Source organism: Hirundo rustica, chromosome 3 (assembly GCF_015227805.2).
Source record: "Hirundo rustica isolate bHirRus1 chromosome 3, bHirRus1.pri.v3, whole genome shotgun sequence".
Lineage (NCBI taxonomy): Eukaryota > Metazoa > Chordata > Aves > Passeriformes > Hirundinidae > Hirundo > Hirundo rustica.
Genome location: NC_053452.1, coordinates 31,057,927 through 31,076,140, shown reverse-complemented (window position 1 = coordinate 31,076,140; position 18,214 = coordinate 31,057,927). Strand labels below are relative to the sequence as shown.

Below are 18,214 nucleotides of genomic sequence, written 5' to 3'. Positions count from 1 at the left end.
TGACATACACTAGCTTGGGGCTAGTCTACGTACCCAGCCATATTTCAGTCATCCTTTACATTAAAGTTCCTCTTATAAATGAGTTCAAAGGGATTAATTGATGGTTACTATGTGATATAAACATACTGAATAAATAGCAGTGCGTATATAATTACAAGCATACCCATGAACATGTTAGTGATGATTGAACATGGTACCCAAATTAATGGATAATTGTTTTATCAAGTTTCTGGAGTTTAATAGAGAGCATGACTACAGATCTGCATCTCAATCAGCAGTCCCTATTAGGTGCTTAGATGTACTTCGGTTTTTCAGCTCCTTTGGTGTTGGCTGCTGCTGCTTTTGATTAATAGTAACTGGGATAAATTCAATCTCCCTGTTTCTGATGAGTCACACAATGGGCCTGACTGAGGATCAGATTTACTGCAAGAACATATCATTGGCCTTATTTAGAGGTAAAGGTACACCGTCTGTTCTGTGTGGTGCAAAATAGCTCTTCTATGAACTGGCCCAAAGCAAATTCTAATGATATTTGTGGTCTGGCCAGAAATAAGGATGTCTCCTTGCTTTTAGATTTAGTTTAAAGTGCTGTTTTCAAGTGGATGTGAAATTAACTATGATAAGGACCTGCTTTAAGCTGGAAGTTTGCTCTGAGGCAAATTCTAACAGTCCAGGCAGAGCTGGACAGACACATAATTTCCTCAAAATTAAAAGAGAAGTATTTTAGCCCAGAAGATAAAGAAATTCTGTCATTTTATATGAAAGATGTTCATTTCAGACAATATCAACTGAATCTTAATTGGGTAGATGTCATTAAGCACGTGTTCATAACTGATGATATTCCACTGTGGTTTTGTTTGTTTTCTGATTGGAAATGAAGAAAGATTTCTGTACCTGACTTTTTCCACTTGAGATTCTTGGTGGAATGACTTCTTATTGAAGCTGAGAGGCAGTCACTCTGGATTTTTATGAAAATGAGTGACCATGAGAACTGAATCCCACTAGAGAAAGAGAAAGGATAATAATTGATTATTTCAGGGAAGTTGCCTTATAATGAGAAGGGTAAAATGAATTCTGGGACCATTGTGTAACCATGTATGGTCCTTCCACGGGGTTTTAACTGGCTGATGCCTACACAGGGTGTGGAAATTTCCATGTATCTGAAACATTTCCTCTTTAGCAAACAGTACACAACCTGTGGTTTAGTCCTTTATCCACAGGGGTTGCTTAGTGTGAGACACAGATGGACGATGCAGTTTCAAGACTGCTTTCTTTGTACCTTGCTCAGCTAGGGATATGGATTCTAGGCTGCTCAGGTTCATCTTCCAATTTGGTGGTATCTCCTTCTGCCAAGCTTAAGTCAGACTTGTGCCATTTTAGCTGAAGGTATCTTTCCATCAAGTCAGCTCCCACATTGAAGACCAGAGCCAGCCAGGCCAAGCCAAAAACAATCCATATCGCAGTTAGGCTCCTGTACACGGGGATATAGTGCTTGTTGGGGTTCGTGCCTGAAAAATCCAGGAAAATTTGTATATTTATCTTGGCAGCTTTGGTCTGCTAAACATACACACTCAAACACCCTCTCCAATCCTTGCAAAAGTGTATGTGTTAATGAGCTTGTGTGATCCATCAGCAGATAGAATATATATATTTTTTTTAATGCCAACTCTGAGGTTAAGCACAGTTAGCATGAAATCCCTGAAGCTGAGGCTATACAATAAAAATAGCCATATCTAATATTAATCGGGGATGCTCAAAGTCAATGGTTCCAAGCCAACAACAGAGGAAAAAAATCTTGGAAATTAAATGTTGACTCCATATTGATCATATTTCACTCAAGAGGCACACAGAGGATCTCAGATGATTTAGAAAGCTACAATTTAGTGGTGAGGCAGCGATTGCTTTTTGGAGGGTGATATGACCTCAGTACCTGGGTTTCACAATCACTTGGATAATATAGGAAATCTAGACGTTTCAATTAAGTGGTCATGAGAATCTCAATCCTTGGTTTGATATTTCCACAGCATGGACAATCAGTGCAGCTGATACAGTCATGAAACTCCACAGTGCCAGATTCAGCATGGGATTCTTTTTTATCTCCTTTTGGGACATAGTTATGACCTTTAGGAGAGGAGAGTCATTACTTGTGAAGTAGGAAACCCTAGTGGTTTTAACAAATAAACACATTAGACATAATTTGTTAAGATTATGCATATGTTCAAAGTATGTGTAAAAATAGCCCCTCATGTGTCTCTGTCACAATGTTCTCAACCTAGAGGTCTAAGGACTAATGTCAATGGGATAGTTTTCTTTCAGAGGCATCCTGTGGTTGTCAGTAATCTTCTCCCCATATTATGTACTGATTATTTAATATTTAATATGATTTGTTGTTGGGAGTAGTAGGCACTTGCTGAAATAAATCCGTGTTAGGAGGGTGTGGTTCAAAGACTTAATACTGAAAAAGGAATTTTATTTATATTCTACCTTTCACTCTTGATAATGTTTGCACCAGCCTGGACACAGCCACTGTTGAATGAGTGTTCAGTGGCAATTGTGAAATGAGTTGGGTAACTCTCAGGCTGGCTGTCGAGAAAAGAATTCTCATATCCTATAATACATTAGCTCGTTGTTACCGGCCTGGCTGAGCTCACTCTGGACCAGATCTATACTGGAATGGATATCTATGCTCCTTGTATTTAGTATTATACTAGAGTTATGAATTTCAACAAAGCTCAATCCAGTTCATGTTCTTTTTTTACCTACTACATAGTCCCCGAAGCCGATGGTGCTCAGGGTGATAAAGGTGAAGTAAAAGCCTTCTCCGTAGCTCCAGCCTTCTACATAACTGAAGACTAATGGCGGGAACACCAGGAAAAGTAAGGTCCCGGTGGTCAGGAAGATGGCCACTGCCAGTGTTTGAACCACCTGAAAGAGAAGAGGAAGATGGCAGCTGAAGAGCATGGAGCAGTTGTCTTGTCAAAATTTCTGTATCTGTTTTACTCTTGAATCACAAACCCACCCCACCTGGGAGTGATGGCAAAAAAAAGAAGGATAAGCCAATGCTTCCATGTACTGCAGGTTGAGCTCAGTTTACTCTGCACATATTGTACTTAACCATGAAAAAAGAAAAAAAAAAAATCATAAAATTAGGGAAAAAAGGAGGATTTTTAAAAAACTTTTTGCAATGAGTTTTCAAGAATGCTCCTGTCATATTTTCAGACTTACTATGGCAAACATTGGAATGATATACTCATTTTGCAATTTCAATTCAAGTAGAGATGCTCGTCTTGAGGGAAATCACCACGTAGTGCATAACTCCCAAAACAAATATTGGCAAGAACAAATTCACCATGACTGCTTCCAAAGATTTATAAAGTGGTTTGCAAGAGCTCAGCCAAAAATATATTCGGATGAAACCAAAGTGAAGTCAGTTTGCCTGCTTTCATTTTTTAGCTTAGACGTGCTCAGAGCAGAACTGTTTTATGTTGGCACAGGGCAGATCTGTGCCTCTCAGGACAAACATCTGCCTTCAGGGAGATAAGTTACTGCATATGTGACTGCGGTAGATAGGTACAAAGAATGGGTCCTGAAAAGATTTTAGGAGTTTAGGAATGATGATCAGGAACTCAGGCGTTTCCAGGGAATGCATTCTGGTGAACTTTTGACTAATGATGTGTGGGCTGATGCAAACTCATTACAATTATTTAAAAATGCTCTCAAGGGCAATCAAACTGGAGTATGATTTTCTATTAATGAGCCTATTGTGACTGGATGAAAAGCCAAACCACTGTTTATAAAATGGAAGGTCCAGAGACCATGTTTTAATTTCTCTCTCTGAATCACTTAAAAAATAATAATAAAAAAATCTCTATCTCACATAAAAAAATGATTCTCTGAGCTTGAGAAACTTGGCTTGAGATGACTGGGTGACTTTGACAAGTCACTTCTGTATTATGTGTCGTGTCTCTCCAGCTGTGTAATAGTATTTGCCTTATTTGCAGAGCAGTTTGAGAATTACTGATTGACATGTTATAGTTGATATATAATTTAGCTGTTCTCATTTACTTCATTCCAGTACTGTAATAGTGTTTAATTACTTAATAAACTTTGTACAAAAATGTATACCGAAATGAAAATCTGTCTTTTAAGAACTTTTTTGTATAAACCTGTAATTTTGGGAACAATAAGTCAGGAACAATGACAAACTGATTGCAATTAATTCCCCAGAGCCTGACAAAATTTTGTTCATAAGGGGATAAACCAACTCCCTTGAATAAATTTTTCAGAGCAAAGAAGCAGATACAGCTCCAAAGCTTTGTCTGATCTGTCAGAAATGAGATGTCAACTCAGGAGTGAAAAGGGAAAATAAAAGATCACATCCCTGAGCTGCTATCAGAAATCTCAGGAAAGATACAACTATACTAGCATGAAAATCCAGGTGGTAGAGCTGCATGTGTTTGGGGAACAGGCAGAGGTTATGCAGCTAAAGAATTTCTTATGTAATCCAAGTCTGCATTTGATGGTACCTTTATCTCTTTCCCATTGTAGATAAAGAATGTAGTGACTCAAGAGATTTTACAAATGTAAAAGAAAAAACTTGTGCCAGAACTCTGAAATGTTTCAACATATCTCACATATCTAATCTCCCTTTTCCCTAACTGAAGGGGTCAATTTATTGAACCTTTTCTCAGAAACATGCACTAACTTTGTAATAAATGACCTTCATGTATTTTCCATTATCAGTGCTTTTCTTATTAAAAAATGTCTGGATTAGTTCAATGACTCGCCAATAAACTGTAAGTAAGGAGGAGTATTCACATTTTAAGAAAAGAAAAGGAAGGAAGTGCTAAGTTGTTGGCACAAACAGGAAAGTTAATTCTAGCCAGATCATTAGGCCAATAAAAATAAGTTGCCTTTGCCCAGTGTAGAGCTAGACTCTGGAGAGATGCTGGCATAGGCTGGAGAATAAGAGCTTGATTTGGTAGTGTGTGTACAAGCACATATTCTGCTAAGGTCACCAGGTCTATGGTTTTGCAGAGTAAGGTTTTAAAAAGGCAAATCTGGGGCCCCTCAAGCAAAAGCCTATAGCTTTAAAGCTGTTGTAGGTTGTTACCCTGGGTGTGTCTCGGTGACAGTAGGTAGATTGAGTGTATCAAGTTTCTGATTGAGAGGGCCATGTAACTGCTGTGCTTCACACAAGGAAACCTAAGCTAGCAGCAGCAGCTATCTGAGAAAAGAATAACTAATTTTAAAATAGTGAAAACAAATGGTAAATTGGCACTGTACCTGGGCACGCCCTGGCTTTTGCACCCATCTTTCCAGGGTAAGCAGATGAGCATTGAGAGCTTTCCCCAGCTGATTGAGGAAGGCCAGGTTGAGGGGCACTCCAAATAAGGCATAAAACACACAGAAGATCTGCCCTGCCACTGTGCTGGGGGACAGGTTACCATAACCTGAAAAAAAGAGGAAAACAGCTGCATGAAAAGGCTCTACAGTCAAGCTGCAGGCATCATGGAATGTTCATAAGGTTGGAAGCTCAACTACATTAAGCTTCAGGAACCTGTGGATCTATGATTTTCTGCAATTAAATCTGTCTGCAAATTGCCATTGGTTATGATGAAGCTTTTTGCATTCACTACTACTGACTGAAAATTAAACATGAAAAATATTACTCTTCCAGGTACTATTTTAACTTTCTGTAAGTCTCTGATTTTGTTGTGAGTACAACTCAGAGCTTCAAAGCAACGTTTTGTACGTGGACAGCAAAGACGTGTTGTCCTTGTACAAAACGGTCTTGCATGTACAAGTAGGCACTCAGCTTTTTTGTGAGTATAAAATATTGTATACAGAAAAATAACAGGCATAATTTGAAACCAATAGAAAACCAGAACCCACAGTAGTTGATTGTCTTGCAGGTGTATTCTGTCCACTAATGACGCATTTCTGCAGGCTTTACAGGACAGTTGGAGGAAACACCAGCTTTTAAGGAAAGAGAATACCTCACCTATAGTGGTGACAACAGTTCCTGCAAAAAAGAAGGAGTTGCTGAAGTCCCAGTTACTGGGATTTGTAGAGTTTCCTTCAGGGTTGACCCCTTTTTCCCATGCTTCCATGAGGACCTGAAGCAGAAAAGGTCAAAGGAGCCAAGATGAGGAAGACCGTTAGAAACCGAGATAAGTGCTTTTTTCATCTTGAGCAAGCAAAGTGATAAGCAGTGTAGAAACAGGGTAGAGTTGGACTGAATGTCTGCTGACATCGCAAAACTTGGAAACAGAGCTGGCCAGGAACTTAAATTCTTGCTACAGGAGAACAGGTCACTGTAGTACGATAGGTTCCCCAGCTAGATGAAATCTAAGGGGAAGGGGGTGGAGGATTCCCCAAAGTGATCAAACTAGGAAAAAAAATAAAGTTGTGCCATAAAAAATAAAGTAGTTGCTCTTCTCTCCCGCTGCAGTCTAGTAATCTCATTCAAGTTCTTAATTTCGGCGTGTGTAAATGTATAATTGTATCTGTGGGCAGGGGCGTAGGGAACATGCTCATTTCTGTACTAAGTACTAGTAAGGATGAATTACTATTTTTGGCTATGACTTCCATATAATTTTCAGTGAATATTGGGCTTCTCTTAGTCTGAAAGATTAACTAATGAAATATTTTCTGCTATTCCAGATAGCTCCTACCAGACCAAAACTGCTGTGTGCCAAAAAATTACTGCGTCAAATATCCCGTCAACTGCCTTAATAAAGATTGTGTTCCTTTGCTGTCACCAAGGATTTCTCTGTGGGAGATCAGTTTCCCTCTGCTCAGCAGGTGGGGTTTTAACAGTCCCCTTGTTTGTCACATACCTTACAAAGGCTAAGTCACAGACTTTGTAATTTTGCAAAATGCCTGAAAGAATTACCTGTTCATCTCTTCTAAAGACTTTGTATGATGTAAGACATGAGCAGGAGTCATAGCAACCTCAGCTTTAGCTGGTTCCAGGAGTATGAGACCCAAGAAGATACTTTTTCTTGATTCAAATGTTAGCCACTCCCAGAAAGATTGCTTTTCTAGTGAACATAACTACAAGGTATCTGATTTTGGACAGGTTCTGCAGTATTAGCTGATCTGTGCTGGGGGACTGAGTATCCTAAGTATAGTAATTAATTTGATTCCTTCAGTAAAAAATCCTACAGCATTGGTCAAATTTATCAGAGGGCTGCTGGACATCATCACCTGATATCATGACTGACATGTCAGCAGAGCTTACTTTCAATATGACAAAGAACTTTGCATTATCCATTAAAAGCCTTTTCTTAGAATGAGAAGAATTCAACATGTCAGATTTTCTAGAGTCACTTATTTCATTTACTACTTAGAAGAAACACACAGAAGCTACTGAGGTGTGAATATTTAAAAATAATCACAGGTTTAATTTATTCCTGTAAGGAACCCTTGACAGTTCTATGTATTTCAATGCACAAGAGCTTACTGGAGTTATGCTCACACCATGAGAGCCAACACACAAGAGTGAAGCAACTTTGAATGTCGAACCTTTCAGACACAGTTTGACAAGGCCAGATTTCTTGGTATAATTGATGCTGTTAAGTGCAACCCCATGAAAAGAACCCATGATTGAAATGGTATCCCCGTGCCCAACAAATAGGTTCCTGTAGGACAGTTATAATGGGTCCTGGCTCCTTTCATCTACAGCTCAGGTAAGGGTTATGGCAGCTGCTGAATGGCTGGTGAACATTAGCTGTTGTCTTTGGGAGAGAAGTCGTCAGTACGTAAAAGCAATGTGCTGTAATTTACATTCCTAATTTACAATTAGGAATATGAAACCTACATTAAGCTGGAGGATGTGGAGACAATTAAAACTGCCTGCTATTTCTGCTCCTGTCCCCCTGACAATGCACATTGCAGCCACCTGTGGTCAGAGTCAAGGTCTTTTGGTCTGTATTTATATCATGTCCTTTGAGACTGAAAAATTTTGGACATGATCAAAACACGGACTCCTTACTCAATGCATCTGCTTCTCAGTTATGCTGTCCGACTGTCATAATTTCCTGACCAAAGTATACCTACCAGAGATACATTAGATAAAAGAGTTTGGATTGACACCTTCTGAAAGCTTCAGGCTGCTCACATTAGGAGCTGCAGCTCAGAGCCTTCTCTCAGCTAAGCAGTTTTAGCTAGGCAGAACCGACACAGTTCATTGACATGGAATTGCAAGAATTTGTTTTATGTATAATGGAGTCAAAAGTTAATGAATTATAAGTGATAACTCATTGTAAGTGATGATAGATATGCAAAAAACCAAACAAAAACTGTGTTGAATCTCACATTGCAGGATTTAGGTTTAAAGAATGGGCATTAAGACAACTTATACTTATTAGCTGAATAGACTGAGTCCAGGGGCTGTGTCTCACTGCTGTCCAACTACTGTGACTTTTCAGACTGGAACTTGTAACACGATGAACAGGTCTCCTTAGCCATATAGTTAAAACATGCAGAGACACAACTGCTTCCCTGCATTAGAGATTTAATATGGGAAGACAAGTGTTCGCTAATATTAATAAACTTGTTAACATGTCTAATAAGCAACATATGGGTCAGAGAGTACCTGCATTTACACACACACACACACACACATATATTTATATATATACACACACACACATATATATATACACACACACACACTTTGAGGACTACCAAGTCTTGGTACTTTGAAACTTTGTGCATTGTAGATGATTTGGTGCCCTCAACTGGTTTAATCTGGAACAGTTTACAAGTGAAATTGTGTTTAATTCAGCAGAGACACAGCAGCAAAATGCGATTCTCTGAGTGGCGTGGCAGTGAACCTAAGAAAAGTCCACTGGAGTCAGAGGGAGAAGAATCTGGACACGTGTGACCTCCCCTAATGTTTTGAGGGTAGTGGAGATTTGAATAAACCTTTCAATCACATAAAGTATCGCGGTTAGGTTTAGAATGAGAATCAGGGTTTTCACCTCTGCAATCACCGTCGGAGAGATAGGAGAAGGACAGGTAATATCACCAAGTCATGAAGGCGAAAAATAGACATGTTTTTAGGCATGTAAGTTCTTGAAAGCTCTAGCCATTTTCTGGCCAATGCCCAGTTCCACAAGTAATGTATCATAGTATTAGTAATAGGAACATTGGCTTTGTAGACACAGAGGATCAGGCACCTTTTCTACTCTTTCTCATCTAGCTGCAGTGTTCGCTTAAATCGATATATGAAGTCTGGGCTTTTTGTTGATCAAAATCATATATCTTCATGGAAGTCCTCTGACTTGGGCAGTACAAATTGTTTTGAATTTTTATCAGTTTTAGTTGCATGGTAGAAAGAGTTCAAACTGTTTAGGCACCCAGCTCTGCAACTGGGTATGTTTTGAGCACAAAGAAACTCAAGGATTCAGAGTTCAAGAATTTCTGTCCATTTCTTGCAGTACTATTATGAGAATAGATCTGTAATACCAGGAAATATATCTCCAGTTTTGAGGAAAAGATTAAAATGTAATTGAAGTTGTCATTAACTGACAACCTGTATTGAACAAAAGTCCTTTATCTCTTCTTATAAGTGATAGATAACACAGTTTGTGATGGTTGACTATCTTTTCTTTAGGTCTGGAAGCGCAGGACCACCTTCAAAGGTAGTAGACAAATTCTAGCACAAAAGTGCAGAACTTGCCAGGTTTGTGCTGGAGAACCTTGGAAGGGCAACCTACTTCTTTAGGTTTGATTCTTGTTTTTTGTTCCCATGCATAATTCCCAGTAATAACTAATGAGGGAGATGAGAACCATGAAGTTGAAACTACTGCAATGTAGCACAAGGGCATCACTAGATGCACTTATATTTTGGGAGCCATAACCATGGAAAGAAAGTTGTTCCATAGATCAGGGTAAAGAAATATATGAATGGGCTTGAGTTATTTGTAAAATTAGATATTTAATATTATGGACAGCTGATTGGTTTATATCATGCTTGGCTTCTTGGCCCCAGTAGTATTATTTCTTCTAATGAAAATAATGCCTGAGCCAAAATAATGGTAACCTTTTCCTCTTACCTGTACAAACTGCTCCAGAGCTTGTCTGTCCAAGCATGTGTAATTCTGCAGGAACTTGAGCTTTTCCAGCTGGAACTGGTCCCGAAAATGTGTTTCTGCCTGCTTCTCCAGCAGCTGGAACACCGTAGCACCCAGGAGGAGGTAAAAGAGGTACCCCAATACCAGCAGCGGAGTCCAGCTGATCTGCTGGCTGTGCATGGTGAGGAAGGGCATGCTGCTGATCTGCCCTTGCCAGTCCCTGCTCAGCACTGTGTTTGTTACTGTTCCAAGATGTGACCTACCCAAAACACCCAGGAATCACACACCCGTGTTCCCATCTACTGCCCTGAAGAGTTTTTCAATAAAACACCAGGGTATCAGGGCTTACAAAATGAGACTAACCGAGAAATTTTATCCCTCCACATCTGTTCTCTATCCAAAATAAAGGGTGAACATTTATAGCTTAATAAGAGTGTGAATCATAGTGTTTTTATTCTATTAGCGTTCATCCAAAGATCTCAATCAAATGAATAAAGCCCTCTGAGGCTGGTATTGGTTTCCAGCCTGGGAAGCTGAATCAAATCTGTGGCTATATGACTTACCCCAGGTCATCTGAATATAGAGCCACGGATAAACTCTTAAAGTCTTTTACTTGTAAAGCTTTACTCTAAACACTAAACTTTTGTACAACAAAATGCTCTAAACTCTCTAATTACAGTAGACTCCCCAGAAGAAAGAAGAGTATGGAGCTGATTAAATGAAAAAGTCAATAGCTGCTGTCTGTACCATACAAACATTGCTGGCACCAGCAAAAACTGCATGGTGAAGCTTATAAACGTCCTGAATTCAACTTGGTCACACAACAAAACCTCTTTCTTTTCTAGTCCTAATAAGATCACTCTCCTCACTGCCTGGCCTACTGCTCCTGAACCCTGTCAGATGACTCCACCCTTTAGTCCATAGAGTAAGGGAACAAACCACTCATGCCTACTGCCTTCAGTCTCTGCATTGCCCTTTTAATCCAAATACTTAAGGGGGGAGGAGGGCTTAAGGTTAATCATTAGCTAAAAAAGTATCAGAGTTTCACTCATAGGAGCCTTAATAATTATCATGCACTGGAAATGAGCTGGGCTTGCTTTTTTTTTTTTTTTTTTTTTTTTTTTTTTCTGTAGGAAGAGCTTTATGGCAAGTGTCATCCATGTCATCATGCTGCTTCTGAAAGAAAACAAACACACACACACACACACACACACACACACACACATGAAGATGGCCAGGTGGCTAGGGCTGCAATTTTGTTATCATACTCCCTTATGGTTAAAATGTTCTGGGTATAGATATACCTACTTTGCTTAGCATTCATATGGTTTTACTCCTACCTTCACACAAGAGGTAGTGCTCACAGTAAAAGACTGAAAAAAATATTTCATTCATATCTTTGTCTGGGAAGGTTCCTGGACTTGCCATTTGTGCTGTGCTCGTAACCTGAGGCTAGCCATCATCCACAGGAGGATGACTGACCAGCAGAAGGCCACTTACCACTCTGAAAAGTGAAAACTATTGTGGATAATTCCCAGGAAACCATCCTGGACTTTGTCTGGGACTGCTCTGTCAGTGTGAGTAGGGGAACAGAAAGATTTCAATAGGGAAGTGCAAGGACTCACAGCCTTGCTGGCAGGATGTTTCTTTTCAGCTGAAAAAGTGAAACACTTGGGAGATGAAAATTAAAGTAGCAGTGTTATTACAGAGCACTGCAATAACATTATAAGGCAATCTCATCTGAATCAGCTGAGACATCCAGCTTATTATCACTGATGGAAGGCCTTCTCTTGTCCTGTGCCAAGGGTGACATTTAGTTACACAGCATCTAACAAGAACATCACTCTTGTGTCTGACTTCCATAATTAAAATGTCCAGCTTGTTACTCTGTTCCTACTGCAGTGGTATGGGCAGACAAACCCGGGGTATTGCACTAGCAGGGCTCTGGTGGGAAATCCAGGTGTTTGTTGTGTTGTTATTGATAGGACCTGTGACTACCAGGATGAGAGAATGCCAGCCTACTGATTTTCTGGAATGGATGCAAACCATGGAATTGTGCACAGCTGGGCTGGGACAAATTTTCTGAGTTGAAGTATATTTCACAATTAAGGGTGTGAAAATATTAGATATAAATGAACAAATACAGCACATAATCAGTTTTTTGCCTCTGTCTTTTCTTTCAGTTCAGACCAAAAAAGCATGCCAGCTGACAAACTTGGTAGTGTAAATTATGCCTTAAGAAAAAAATGTCCACGCAGACTTACTTTTGGGATCTCAATTTTCTAAAGTTTTGCAAATTGAGTCATTAACATCATCAAAGTATGCTTCTTTCTATACTACAGCTATTCCTACTGGTTTGGTTCTTCTCCCCTCTAGTGTCAGGCTGCAATCTAGGAACCAAATAAAGCCAGAATCTGTAGAGCAGCTCAGAAATTATGCCTTGCCACAGGACAAAAGAAACCCAAATATGTACATTTTGAAGTAAACTGAAGATTTCTGGGTTTTGTGTGAGTTCTGAATCTGGAAGAGGGAGTTTGGCATGGCTTACCATATTGGAAATTAAATTTGGCTTCCAGATAAAAAGGCATAATATACAATGTGCTGAAATAACAATACTAGCAAATTGCTTTTTATGACAGGTTGACGAAGCCCACTCTATAGTCTTAACTTCTCTTGTTGCTTTTCTAATGCTCTTCTGATTAAAAAATAAACAAAACTTGAGTTCACAAACTTTAGGAATAAAAAATGCGGAATGCAAGATCTTTTTTAAGGCTGGCTGAACATGGAAGCTGACTGTTCTTCTGAGGTCTTGCTTTTCCAGAGCTCCCTGCCAATGTAGAATGTAAGAGTGCATCTGCTCTCAAAGCTAGGGAATGACTTCTCACAAAACACATCTTGAATCCAGAACTGGACATGAATTCCTTGATTATTCCTTCATTTGTCTTTCTTCCTCAGTGTGACTGACTCGATAGGATCCAGCTTTTCCCACAGAAAATCTGAACCATTCTGGAAAGGACAGATACCAAAATGACATCCTGGTTTACAATCAACATAGGAATCACCTTTTATGTATTACTTGGAACAAATCAAAGGATTCAGTGCTCTCCAAATGCTTTACCTCTTGTTCCTACAGTCCCTAACAAATCTTGAACATGGATAGATGTGAAATAAAAGATAGGCCCAAAATAACTGAAATGGTTTGCTCACTTTCCTCACTGGTTTTCAAAAGCCAGGAAAAATACCATTATGATCAGAAGTATAATTAACATCAACACAAATAAGCTGTTTCTAAATTAAATAATAAAATAAGTTGAAAGGTATCTTGACTGATCCTGTTATTCTCAAGCTTCTGATGGAGAATGATTTTTGGACTAGTTTTTCTGGTAGAAATGTCTCTACACAGAACTAGTTGACAAAGTGTATGCAAAGATCCAGGAATTAATTCTTTTGCATGCTAAGCATTTCAGCCTGAACAGTTTGTACAAGGAGATACTGAATTATTTTAATTTGTTTTTCTCCTTGAATGACTTTTAAACTCTGCACTGCAGAGAAGAATTAAGGAAATTATTTTAGAACCATATGAAATATAAATAAGAGAACCATTGCATTTCTTCAGGCACGGCACTGCCATCTGTCAATTTTCTACTTCTGATTTTGTTCTCAGTACAAACTTAAACCAACTATTTTGACTTCCTGATTTATGTTCACATAGGTGAAAACATGAAGTATTTTCAGATAAATATCATAAAGAATGCTAAGATTTCAACAGTATTTTTCTCAGATGTAGTCCACAGGAAGAAAAAAAAATATCTTGAATTCTATAATTATTGTATTAGAGGTAGACCTTATTTCTGTTCTTCATCTATATAAATGCATTTGAGTCAATCCACGGTTGGTCCACAAATACAAATATTTGTTTAGTTCACTGTTTGTGCCAAACGAAGCACTGCAGCTGCTCCCGAAAATGAACTGAAGGTAGGCTTTAGAAAATCTCAGGTGCCATTCCTGAGCTTCTCCTCAAGGAAAAGAGAAAAGGAATCTTCAGTTTTATTGTGCTGGTGTCAAATCAAGACACCTCTATAAATATTCAGTTTACTTTGCTTGTCTTATAGGTGGGGCTTAAAGCAAACATTGCAGAAAATGAAAATATTAAGAAAAAATATTAGAAAAAGATTGTTTAACATTGATTAAAGCAACAATAAAAATGATTCATATGAAATATCATAAGGTCATCAGTTTGATTGCTGTGGTTATTAAAAATTCACTTTGAAAAGACAAATGAATTCTATATAGAGCTACAAACATGCTATATGCAAAAAGGCATTCCCAGGTGTTCATCTTCTTAGCATCCATATTCACCAGCTGCATGTTTGCAGCAATATTTATAAGATCTTAACATTTTAATCCATTGAAGGGCTCTCAGTTTATACTACTGACATAAAATACTTGCATCCCATGATTGATTAAACCAGGTAAATATATATTACATTATATACTTACACTGTTACACATGTGAGCCTCATTACTCCTCTTCAAAGCCTCTTTCTTAGAAAACACAGGAGTGACAGAGGGAGATTGAGTTAGGGCATGCCCATCTTCCAAGAAAGAGAAACTCAACTTAAGGTTTTGACATTTTCTTCTTGGAGCTCTCTGGAAAGCTGCAGCAGCTTTCAAGAAAGCTGCAGTGAAATACTCAAGCCCAAACCTGGTTAGCTCAACGTTTTCACTAATGCAGGTCCAGACTGTGTACAGAGCCCTGGCAGATTCAACATAAATGAGAACAGACCCATGGCCTTATCCTGGCCCTTCCAAAGGATACAGTGCTGCAACACAGCAGAGAATGCATATCTTAATTTCTTCTGACATTAGCGATGTAGAAGATTGGAAATGTGTTGAAATAAAAGATGAGATGATCTACAATGCCTGGCATCAATTAATCTCAGAAAAACCTGTATGGAATCTAGCTCTCAAGACCTACTTCCTCAAAAAAAAAAAAAAAAAAAAAAAAAAAAAAAAAAAAAAAAAAAAAAAAAAGCATTTGGGTTTATTCTGGTTGCAGAAAATAAATAAATTGCATTTACCATATGATCATTGAACCAAACCCAACTAGATATCATGTGAATTGACTGGAGTGAGACGTGCATGAGGAATGCCATGCTTAGCAATGCTGTTTTACAGGTGGCTTAGAGAGGATTCAAGACCAGGATAAATGTGGGCCTTTGATTGTTTCTTCAATGTAGTAAATGCTTGGGTTATTTAAAATTAATCTTGAAGTTATATGAAGAGAGATTATTAAAAGAAGGAACTTTGGTTGTCTGTGGCCAACAAAAATTTCTTGAAGCAATAAATGATTTCACAAAGCCACAATGACTCAGAGAAGAGATCCAGAAGTCCTCCAGCACCCGAGGGAAGGCCATCAAAAGTTGGACCCAGGCTTTTGACAGTGTGGTTGGTGAGAGGAAGAGAGATAATGACAAGAAGAAAAGTTCAGGCTGGACATAAGCGAAAACCTTTTTGTCACGATGACCGTCAAACATTAGTATGAAATGCTTAGAAAGGTTATGCAGTCTCCATTCTTGGAGGTCTTCAACACCACATTGAACAAAGCCCTCAGCAGCTTGGTTTGCTCTTGTAGCTCATGCTCTTTTGAGGAAGAGGTGGGATAAAAGACCTGCTAAGATAATTTCCAACCTGAAATTTCCTGTGAACCCAAAAGGCAATTTTTGAAGAGAGGAGCAGTCTTTTTTAAAAAGAGAATGTCTCCTAAAATTATCTTTTCATAAGATCACATGATCTTATGAAAATTTTCAAAATATGCAAGAACAACTTTATTTAAATGATTTTATATATTTACATGGTTTTCTATTTCTGGATGCACTTTTGTCCAAGACGTCAAGTGCCTGTTAAAACCTTAACCGTAGACCATTTTGCTAATCAGGTACTACTTTGTTGTGATTGAATTTCACACCAAATTTACAATAGTGTAAAAAAAGGCTAGAGAATTTTGAAACAGGAGAGAAAGGAATTATTTTCCTTTGCAAAAAGTTTGGCAAACTGAGAACAGAACTCTGAATCATCAAGTTACAGCAGCATCACATAACTCATACAAAGATAGCACTGAGATTCTTCTTTTAACCAGTTACTTAAAGCTATTGGAAATACTTCAATGTCAAAAGGAAGGAGATGTTGGACCAGTGATTCCCTTTCAGCCACCTTCAACTAAATTCATCACTATGGGTATTTCACTGGAAACAAAAAAAGATGGATGCTTGACCCAGCAACATTTTGGAACCTGTAGCTCTTCTCCATCTAGCAGCGTTGAACAGAAGCAGGGATGTGGCCCTGCTCTCCTCAACAGAGTTGTATGAACATACAGTGCATATTTAATACAGTGTTCATATATAACAGAGTGAGAAGAAGAAAAATAATGACAGACAGATAAAAATTCTGGAAGGACATTTTAATATAATCACCAACAAAGCAGACATATAAAAGGGAGAAGGCCTGTGGATTTTTCCACATCTGACAAAATCCTTGAACGCTTCCCAAAGTTAAGAGTAGATCTGACTTTTATCTCAGTTTGCACATACTAAATTCTGCTAAAGCTTACCAATTTATATAGTATCTGTGTTGACTTTTACAGAAAATTAAAGTGCAAAACAGGTACAACTTTAATATTTTAAACTGATTGCATATTAGTTGTTAATTTGACAAACATATCTTTTGCAGGTTTGAACACAACAATTCACCATGTACTTCTGTATAATTATGAATTTCACAAAGAATTAAGTATCAGCATGTATAAAAAGAAATATACATCCTTGAGAATATGTGACTTCTGCCAATATATTGTTTTATTTTTATGTGAACAACCCATATGCTTCTAAATGCATGACTAAAAGTTTATCATGAGCATGAAAAGTGATAACTTCAATATGGTAGTATTCCAGAGAAATAGTCTGTACTTTGCATTGCATTTTTGATTTTAATTTGATGTGTAAAACAAATTGTTTCATAACTGGATATTATGCAATACAACAGTACCAAGTCAATAGTGAAATTACATTGTATATAAGATATAAATGTATTTAAATTTTCACATCTCGTTGTTGTTTTAGAAGTATTGGCCTTTTTCTGTTTAAAGTCTATTAAGTGTAGTTGTTTCTCCTGAAACCTGTGTATTCTGGGAGGGTGTGCATTTTGCATAACATTTAATCCATTCTGCACAACACTTAATCCATTCAAACAAAAGGAGAACAGTTGGGAAAGTTTGAACTCTGGAATTACTTTCTCAAATACATTTGTTTTTATATTACAATGTAATCTCAATAGTCGAATAATCTGATATGAAAATTGCTATTCCTTGAAGGGGAAAAATCTCAAATGAAATTTTATGGAATTTTATAACCCAAATAACTACTGTTATTGAATGGATATCTCTTGATGTTCAATAGGTATAATTAACAAAGCCTTGTGCAAATTGATGTAAAAATCCCCCATCAGCAGTAATAAGCCTTTCCCAGATTAAAGATGTATAAGAGCATTAATACATTAGATAATTTTAACATTTAGAAATGTACAATGAATTCTCATAAACAAACATGTTTGCCAAACTCTTGATTAGTTGTTTCAGTTTAATTAATCATAATGCAAGGTGAAGATACTAGTGCAAATACTCAAATAACAATTGTTGGACAAATAGATTTTGCTGTCAAAGACAGTTTGTATACCCTTACCAATTAAACTTGTACATCTGAAGTACTTACTTGTACCTGTTTCTAAACAGAAGAAGAGGGGAAAGAATAAAGATCTTTCACTGTTTCTAAAAGGAAATAGTGGACGGTGACAAGAATTTCATTTGTTCCCTAAGCCTGAAAGGAGATAAAGAAATACATTAGACTACATTTCAGGTTGCACTGTCTATTTTAAAACAAACTTCAGAAACACAAAACAGAAGAAAGGGAAAAAAAATCCTTTAATTTAAATCTTTTAAGACACAAAAATCATTCATCTAGTCTTCTGCATTTTCATTTCTCTACCCCAACACTGAACATGGCATCAAAAACAGGTTTGCCGAGTAGCCCTTTTCTAAAAAGCTTTCCAGTGCAGTTATTACAATGCTCTAACAA

General features: G+C 37.8%; 2 protein-coding genes across 7 annotated transcripts in view; both read right to left on the bottom strand.

The window, feature by feature from the left end:
* Positions 1–1,284: 1,284 nt before the first annotated feature.
* LOC120751198 (potassium channel subfamily K member 16-like) lies at positions 1,285–10,280 on the bottom strand. Its single transcript, XM_040060678.1, has 5 exons — positions 10,068–10,280; positions 6,005–6,119; positions 5,287–5,453; positions 2,760–2,925; positions 1,285–1,508 (listed from the first exon to the last, which is right to left on the bottom strand). The coding sequence occupies exons 1-5, from the start codon at positions 10,278–10,280 to the stop codon at positions 1,285–1,287; spliced, it is 885 nt and encodes a 294-aa protein (XP_039916612.1).
* Positions 10,281–16,530: 6,250 nt separating this feature from the next.
* Positions 16,531–18,214, bottom strand: part of KIF6 (kinesin family member 6) — a 153,901-nt gene continuing 152,217 nt past the window's right edge. For all 6 annotated transcript variants that reach the window (XM_040060541.2, XM_040060534.1, XM_040060536.2 and 3 more), the window contains one exon: positions 16,531–17,956. In XM_040060541.2, the coding sequence (XP_039916475.1) occupies positions 17,940–17,956 (17 nt within the window). In that variant the 3' untranslated portion in view covers positions 16,531–17,939. The remainder of the gene's footprint in view (positions 17,957–18,214) is intronic.